Raw genomic sequence first — 9,655 nt, 5'->3', positions numbered from 1 at the left:
AAAGCGCTAAATTTAGAAATCGCATGTTATCAAACAATTACCGTGCTCCTGAAAAATAAGCTTTCAAAAAGTTTTTTGGCTCGCTCTGAACGCATTAAAACTTCGATAAACAACTATCTACCTTTGTTATTGTTCGATATTCGGTGATTGTTGTTCGAAAGTATAAAAGAAATAACTTTAATTGGTCTAAAAATACTTTAACCAAATAATGTTGGAAGATTTCTTGACGCTTGGCACTATTTCTACCGTTAGAGACACCTGTTTGTCGATTTGTTTCAATTAATTAGGAATGTTCGAATTATATCGATGTATTGAAAGAGTTATCGATACTTTTAGAGTTATATTGATTACTAATGACTAAGTATATCAACACAGGGCAGATTATAATAAAAAACTTAGGAATTTTGTTTAAGGGAGGTCCTAAAGTATGTATTTTAGGAAAATATTTTAACTTCTACAGGGTGGCTCAAAAAAGTGTGAGTGGATCCGGATGATTTTTTTAAATGGAACACTCTGTATATTATTGCATTTCTGGCTTCATTTCTGAACACTTTACATAATCTTAAAATAATATGTTTTGATAATTTTGCAGATATTAATAAATAAATAAAAAAATTAGCTTTTTTTTTAAATATTAAAAATACAAGAAATGTCCTGAAAACAAAAATATACTAGTTATTTACTATAGTTGGTCTGTACTTACTTTCTTATAAATATCGTAATCTTAAACCATACAGGGTGTTCAAAATTCTATGCCAAACTTTCTAAAATATAAAATAGTGTTTCTTTGTTTTTTTTTTAATTTACCACCCAATGATTTTTGTCTGATATTTTACCGTTCAAAGAGCCATATACAGTGTGATTTTTAACCTATACGCATAAACTTGGGAAATTATTGCTGATGACAGATAATGACTAATAATTAAAAAAAAAGTTAGTAAAATATTTTTATTTACGGAGATAACAAACTATTTGAAATAAAAACAAAAAACGTAAATTTGATTAAATCGAATGTGCATTTACTGATAAAGTTGATTAAAGTTTTTGTGAAAAAAAACTCAAATTATTTCAGAATCTAAAAATATTTTACTAACATTTTTTTTCATTATTAGTTATTATTTGTCGCCAGCAATAATTTCCCAAGTTTCCCAAAATATAGCAAATACCTAGTATAGTTTTAATTTCAGGACATTTGTTGTATTTTTAATAATTTTTTGAAAAAAAAAACAATTTTTTATTTATTTATTAATATCTTTGAAACTCTCAAAACGTATTTAAAAATATTATAGGATCCGGTAAAGTGACCAGAAAGGAAGTTAAAAATGCAATAATATACAGGGTGTTCTATTTGAAAAAAATCAACGCGATCCACTCACACTTTTTTGAGCCACCCTGTAGAAGTTAAAATGTTTTCCTGAGATACATCCTAATACATATTTTAGGTCTACACTTAAACAGAATTTCTGAGTTTTTTATTATAGGAGTTACAGATGCCCGACGCACTATCGCCGGACCCTGTATATTCAATCTAAAATATTTATAATTATATCTAAAGTAGTTCTTAAACAACGGGTTTTGTAAAGACCTTGTATATGCTACATTAAAAAACGCAAATTTCTTGCTTTAATTGCATTTGAGGCATTTCATTGGAAAAGAGATACTGGAATACTCTGTATAATAGACAATATTATCGAAATATATTAATATCTTTATTAGCAAGTTATAAAAAATAATTTTCTCTTATATAAAAAACAGATATACAAAATATCGATATTTTTAAGTGATGAACATTCCTACAATTAATTCGTCGTCCAGTGTTTAATACGCAAAATCCTCCAAACAGTGATCACCGTCGAAAATAATCCCCACCCGCCATAAAACAAGTGTTTCTCACCTTTAGTATTTCGATTGATTGGCAACGCCCCCAAAATGCCTTACTATTCTGAACTGGGAATCTACACGCCGAGCAGTACTTACACAGCGCCTCTGTTCAAAGGACCTTACTCCAATCACTCCTCTATAATCGCATCGAACATACTTCCTTTCTCCAAACAACTCCACCGCACCAACTTCAGAGGCTACAAACCTCACCTCACCACCATCAGCGAGGCTAATATCGCACCTTTGAGGAGAATCAGTTCGCCTAAAGTCATCTATCACAGTTCTCCGAAAGTTAGAGTTCAAAGACCGATAAAGATCAACACAGCTGATATAGATGTCTCAGTGAACAAGTACCGGAACTACAAGGAACCAGAAAAAAAGTCTCCAAGCCCGAAAAAAGAAATAGTAAGTGAAGAGAAAGAAGCTAAACCTAATACTAACATCAAACGTGATAGGGCTACCATCAGGCTCCAAACAATCCATAAAGATGCTTTAGAGAAAGAAATAGGAGCTATAAGAAGCTGGAGGGATAACTTTAAACCTGAGGAACTCGTAACTGAAGCTAAAGTCAAAAGAAAATCACCAGGTGAAATCTTAAAAGAAAAATTCTTAATCAGAAGCAAAAGCAAAGATAATATCTCAAATCTAACCCCACCAAAACTAAACAGAAGAAACTCCGTAAGGAAGAGCCCTAGTTTCAAAGATATTTGCGATGAAATCACTTCAAACGAGGTAACAGACGATTTAAATCCTGGGCAACCCATTAATATCAGAAGACGACAAAGCAGGCAACTGTCTCATGACGATTTAATCAATGAAATCAAAAGAAGTTCCTCAACTCTAAGTGTTGAAGAAGTGGAGTTACTTGACGCACTTCTCCAGGCAGAAAATGAAGTGGGACTGTATAATTCTCCTCCGGTGATTGAAGAGAAAGTTAAAGGTGTCAAGAAGAAGAAAGTGACCAGAAAAAAGACTGATGACCTTATTAAAAAGACTGAAAAAAAGAAGAAAGTGGTACAGAGGAAGATATATCAGTTAAATCCCGATCGATAGCTAGTAGACAATCTTTGAAAAAATCATCGAGTGAAATAAGCATTCCTGAGACATCAAACAAAACCAGTTTCAAGATTGAGAAAGGACAGTTCTTTGCAAAATATGATTAAAGACATATCGCAGGTCGAAATAGAGATGATACCGGTCAAACAAAAACCGGTTATAACTGGTTCTGTAGGAGACATCGAGGAGAAGACCACCAACAACTTGAAACTGGTTGTCGAGGACTACGAGATACAGGAAAGTCCCAAACCTGCCAAAAAAGAGAAGAAATTTAGATTTAACGTTACTGTCCAGGAGTTTCCGGTTAAAAAGAAGATTACTGTGCCTAAATGTAACTTAAAAGACAGTGACTTTGGTGTTGTTCAATTATCTACTCCTAAAACACCTGTAGTTACAAGTATTTTAAAGAAAAAAGAAGATAAACAGGTTGGTAATGTTGCTGGCGACGGTAAAATCTTTAAGAAAAAAGAACCTCCTCCTGTAGATGATACTGAAATGAAACAAAAATTACTGAAAAGCTTGTCAGAGGTGCAAGTTAGAACAAAGGAAGACAATACTGCACAGAAATCGGGTAGCAACGAAAATATGTGCAGTACTTTTACGGTTTTAGTTAACAAATCAAAGAGTGATAACAGTGTTGCTGATGGTAGCAGCAGAACGAGCAGCGGAAAGTTAAAAATTGTGTCGATAGAAAAAAATCTAGACCAAAAAGACCCTTCTCCTAAAACTAAAACGGAATCTCTTTTAAAAAGTGCTAAAAGTGATTTAAAAGAAAACACCTTTCTATCTAAATCTGATCTAGGTCCCAAGAGGAATGTATCAGCTTTAGCTCAAAGGTTTAAGAAAAACACCACTGAAGATTCACCACCAAAACAATCTAGTTTGAAAAGTAAAAAATTAGAAGAGCAAAAAGAAATAAAAAAGGATGATGTAGTTAAGAAGGACGAAAATGAGAATGTTGTTAGTAAAGAAGAACCTGAAAATATCTGGAATAGTCGAGATAATGAACCTTATGAACCACCGAAACTGGCTAAACTAAACTTGGGCTTGAAAGATCCAAGAGAAATCATCGAGGAACTTCAGGAGAACCAGCCAGAAACTCCAGAAGAACGTCAGATGAGAATCATGTCCAAACGTTCCTTAATAGAAAAAGCCAACAAATCTGATCCAGACTTGAAAGTTTTCGAACCACCAACCCCTCCACCACCCGAACCAGAAAAAGAACCTTCCCCAGAACCTTCCTTTGTTCCTCTAAAGTCAAACAGACTCTCCCAGTGGATGCATCCCTTTAAAAAACCCGATCAAAACGAGGATGGTTCTTTGGAACTGTACGCAAAGCCTAAGTTTATTCGCGCGCGTCATATACCGCGTCGCTGGCAACAGCAAAACGTCGAAAGTAATAGTGAGGGTAGTACGACCAGTGATGATGATGACAGTTCTAGTGATGGTAGTGATGAGGATGATGACGATGTTGACGAAGAAGACGGTGAAGAAGAAGAAGAGGGAGATGTTGGAGGTGAAAGTAAAGTGGGAGCTAGTACGTCGAGTAATGATTCTGGATTTGATTCGGGAAGAGCGAAAAATAAGGGTTAGTAACTGTTTTTTAAAATGCTTGTTGTTTGTTTTAGATATACTATAGGTCCCAGGATTGTCTTTACAAGAGGAAAGCTTTTTTTATTGCATTTTGAGGAATTTTTGCACAAAATTTCCATACCGTTTTTTTTTTTTTTAAAGAAAACTAAAAAAAAAAACATGAAAATATTATTTCTTTGCCAGATTGTTATTGATAGAAACTTAATTAATGTCATATCTTTGCTGTTGTAAAATGTTAAAGAACTACAACATTTAATAAGTTCAGTGCTATGGAAAGGGTGATAATAGTTATCGGAGGATGTGTTACTTTACTACTTTTTTTTTGTTTTTTAAGCAAAAAAAATATGACATTATCAAAAATTAATCAAACCATTATCAAATAATATAATCGAAATTATATTACTGGCTTTTGATTTTTAGGACAAAAAATTCAACTATATTTTCTTGTTTTTTTAATTTTTCTCTAAAACTTTTTATGAAATTTGGAAAAGTATAAACGGGATTAGCTATTTTAGAATAAGCAAACATTTTTATGAAGAACGTATTTTTTTCAAAATGTCAATAATAAAAAAGTATTTCTTCTTGTAAAGATAATCCGGAGACATGGTGTAGAACATGGTACAAAGAATACAAGGTATGATATTGCGCAGGTTGGTAGCTACGTCACAGGTGATAACAGGCGCTATTGGTCAGCACGCTCCGCGCGCCAGTTCAAATCGTCAAGATATTGTTATAAACCTGTTTTTTTGTTTATATACCGTCATTGAATTATCGGTAAGCAAGTTACTGTGGAGTAGTGCGTAAGGAGTCGGGCTAGGAAGCGAAGAGACCGGAGTTCGAATCTCGGCCGGGACAATACTTTTTTATTCTATTTTTTTTTTTTTTTTTTTTTTTTTTTTTTTTTTTTTTTTATTTTTGTAGTATAAAAAAAAAGAACTATTTATTCTGTTATTTTTTAATCTCCGTATTAATATAATTGATTGTTGGTACAATACCTCAGTTTAATATAAATAATATTCCACTACTTTTGAAATGTATCGGGCCCTAATTGTTACTAAAAGTAATATCAATTTTTAATAGATATACCATAATTGTAACTATTTAATATTTCAGTCACTTAAAAAGTTAATTTGCATTGAATAATTGCCTACCATTAAAGGAACTTTGAGCTATATAATCCTTGATGGGCATATTCTGGGTAATGCAAATACTTCCTAGAATTTGTGGGTTTTATTCAAAACCGATTTTTATATCTCAAGAACCTGAAAATCACATTAATAAAAAGAAGCAACAGGTCACTAATTATAATAAACTTCACAACCTTGGAATTTACTTCCACTAATTATAATAAAACTTCACCCTTGGAATTACATCTATCACAATTACAATACATTCATCTGCACTGGCATTTTCTACCTTTTCGATTGGGAAACAATAAATTCCAACATTTTAAATGATGTAACAAATCCTCTTGTGGTTACTTTTCCATAAATATCCTCATCTCTGTCCTTATGTGAAATCAGAGGCAATGAACATGAAAATTATTTACCATAAACATTGCAAACTAAAAACCTAAATAAACAATTTTATAGGTACGAATATAGAAATAAAAATTTAGTATTCTTACCCATTATGGTCCAAAGTCCAAATCCCATGTTAATAGATAATTATTATTTTTAAATAATATTTTTTGGAACTGCCTGTTTTAGTTAATTATTAAATTACACGAATAAAAAGTCTTAACAAATAAACAATTCTTAGACCATAACCCCAAAAATGCTGATCTCCTGTCAACTTTCTTTATTTTTTATTTATTCCTCATTTTCCTAGTGACGTCACAGGTGGTATGCGCGAACTGAACGAAATTGGAGCCACTATCGATCATACCTTGTATTCTTTGTACCATGGTGTAGAATACTTTTATGTTTGTTTTAACCAAAGTGTAAAATGAACTACACTATAATAGAGGTAAAAGTAATTTATACAGGGTGGTCCCAATTGTATTAGAGAAGCTTCGGCAGCATATTCTGCAGATAAAAATGAGTATAAAAGTTCGTATAAATTTATTTTTTTAATGTCGATTTTTTCAAATAATTTTTGAACTAACCTCGATATTTGGATGAAAATTTGTGTCTGGGTGGTTTTTGACATGATGAATTTGGATTTCGATGTCAATAAGACTTCTACTTGTATGGGGCGCCTCCTATAGATTTTTTAACTGTTTTGAAGAGTACGTTTTTTACGTTAAACAAGTCTCTTCGTTGGCGATTGTCTGTACTCTTCATACAATGTGTAGAGTGCCGTTTTCGGCTCTTCGAAATGTGGTGGCTGCGTCGCTGATGTTACACCAATCCCGTACGTTTCTTAGCCAGGAATGTTGTTTTCTTCCTGGGCCTCGCCGTCCCTCTATTTTTCATTGTAGAATCAGCTTAGGAATGTAAATGTTTGGTCTCCTCTAAGGATATGGCCGAGGAATGAGACTTTCCTTTCTTTAACTATATTAAGCATTTCTCGTTCATAGACTGCAGTTCTTAAAACTTCTTCGTTGGTGGCATGTGCGGTCCATGGCACACGAAAGAGTCTCCGGAGAGTCCACATTTCCAAAGCCCCCTCCCCGGATGCGGTTCAGGGTTTTAGCCTTGAGAGACCAGGTCTCTGTGCCGTATAGTAAGATGGGGGGTTTGTAGCATTTTACTACCCCTAGTCTAAGTGTTAGCGGGAGACTGCGTGCTAATAGGAAGTTTTTAAAGTTAAAAAATGTTGACTTTGCATAATTTGTTCTAAGTTTAACTTCCTCATCGCAGTCCCATCGTTCATTGATAATGGCACCCAGATGTTTAAATCGTGGAACTCGCTCTATAATATTTCCATCCACGGACAATGCGGTGTTGATTGTAGGCTGGCGTCCTATTACCATAAGTTTGGTCTTTGCAGTGTTGATTTTAAGACCGAAACGATTTCTCATGTCCCCTATTTTATTTATTATTTGCTGGAGATCCTCTAAAGTTGGTGCTAGTATTGCCGTATCATCTGCCGTATCATTTTGTATTGCCGTATCATTATGTATAACCTTATCTATTTTTATAACAAATATACTATTTTTTAACAATTTTAATAACTAATAAATTTATTTGACAACGTTAAAACAAAACAGACAAATTATTGAGACTATGCCTTATATTATTATCTAATCCGTTTTAAATAAAATTAGAAGAGCACTGATAAACCGGAAACTAAGGCAGCCATATTAGTCTCCCATCGCACTCCAACTATGTTTGTTGTTATATTCCTACCTTAATCTTTCTATTTAAAGTTTACACTCAATATAAATCTAATTTAAGAACACTGCTATAACAAAAATAGCCAATTTTTTACTAGAAGCTATCCGACTGTAGGAATCTAAATAGTAAATGGGCAAGTCATATGATTACTACGTCTATACCTACGTCTTTATTGTTTCTCTATGTAGACTATTTAAAACTGCATCGACAGTGGTGATTGATAAATGATAAACAATCTTACGTACTGAAAGCTAGGAAAACAAATTTTCATGTGAACGTTTACGTCTATGCATTTTTAACTTTTGATCTTTTAAAACGTTTTAGTAGTATCTATTAGGGCGATAGTAGGTACATCTGATTGAAAGGATAAACTCAGGTTCGGTCTTCTTCTAGGTCTCTTAATTCATAGTGATGGGTACCATGCTGATATTTTTGTGATTCATCTGTTATCCGTGTGTTCTGCCCATTGCCGTTTGAGGAATTTGACTTTGTGGATGAAATCTGCAAAATAAAAACACTAAATCACCACAATACACCAATTCTATTTTACACCAACACTTTTACTTTTACACTGGACGCGCGTTTCGCTAACCATGTTAGCATCATCAGCAGATTTTTTTTTTTAGAATTTTAGAATTATAAAATTCTAATTCTAATCAGCAGATGATTATAAACTAAAGTACAATCTACAAGTTTGAGCGTTTATATACTCGCTCAGTGGGCACCGAGTGGGCGTGGCAAAATCTAGCCAACCGAGTCAGAGCCCACTGAGCGTAACAATTAGATTTCCCGCCACTAGAGTAGTAGGAACAAGAACTTGAAGGAATTGGACCGTTGTCTCTGTTCATACTATCTTGACATTTATTAATTCTGATGCTTTCTATGCATTAATTGCTCTGGTAATTTGAGACTTGTTTAATTAATTTTTAATTAATCAGATCTATTACAATGTCCTTTATTAACAATATGTTGGGCAACGAAGATTTATCCGGTCTACCATATCTTATCTGAGCTAAATGTTCTTTAAATCTAGTAATATTGATCTTCTAGTTTGCCCAACATATTCTGATTACAATCTTTTTACAGAAATTTCATAAATACCCGACCTTTCCAGTGGAGGTATTTTATCCTTTGAATTACCTAATAACTGTTGTAATTTATTATTAGCACTGATTACAAGTTTATAATTGACATTCTAAAAATTCCTTTTAGACCACGGGATAACTCTCTATCAAAAGGTATCGGAAAAAAGCCGTTTCGTTCAACCAGCAATGTTGGTGCCATTGCAACAACATTGCTGGCAGAGCTATTGAGTGGAAGCTACAAGGCAATAGAAAAACTGGTCGTCCAAGACATACATGGCAAGGATAATTAATTTATTAAAGCGAAAAAAACCGATCATGGCGAGATGTAAAATCAATTGCCAACAACCAAAACCACTGGAGAGCGTTTATTGAAGCTCTATGCTCCACGTAGGAGTACGGACAGAATGAATGAATGAATAAACTAAAATATAAAGAAAAATATTTCTTTTTCTTTTGATCAATAAAAAATTAGCTAGAAGTTAACGTCCTCTAAAGAAACAAAAACACTCAACCTGAATCTGTCAGACACGTTGAAACATTCCCGAAACACCTTCAAAAAATGCGAAACTTTTTTCCTGTACTGATGCCGTGCAGAGAAAGTGTCTATTTTTAAAAGAGAGACAACTTTTCACGCGCAGTTATTCCCTGACATTCGGCTAATTTACCATTGTAGAGATAAATCACGGTTGGCATCGGTTTTAGCCTTGCCCACGTATACACGCAACTAGCAATACGTAACTGAACGGAAGCAATACCGAT

General features: G+C 33.6%; 1 protein-coding gene across 1 annotated transcript in view; it reads left to right on the top strand.

Annotated features, from left to right (window-relative positions):
- Positions 1 to 3,000: 3,000 nt before the first annotated feature.
- The window catches only part of LOC115886576 (probable serine/threonine-protein kinase DDB_G0278845), a 107,934-nt gene continuing 101,279 nt past the window's right edge, over positions 3,001 to 9,655 (top strand). Inside the window, exon 1 of the mRNA XM_030905810.1 lies at positions 3,001 to 4,525. Within this exon, the coding sequence (XP_030761670.1) occupies positions 3,037 to 4,525 (1,489 nt within the window). The 5' untranslated portion in view covers positions 3,001 to 3,036. The remainder of the gene's footprint in view (positions 4,526 to 9,655) is intronic.

Source organism: Sitophilus oryzae, unplaced genomic scaffold, assembly GCF_002938485.1.
Source record: "Sitophilus oryzae breed Bouriz unplaced genomic scaffold, Soryzae_2.0 scaffold_1145_pilon_pilon, whole genome shotgun sequence".
NCBI classification, from domain to species: Eukaryota; Metazoa; Arthropoda; class Insecta; order Coleoptera; family Curculionidae; genus Sitophilus; species Sitophilus oryzae.
This window is presented reverse-complemented; position numbering and strand designations above follow the sequence as displayed.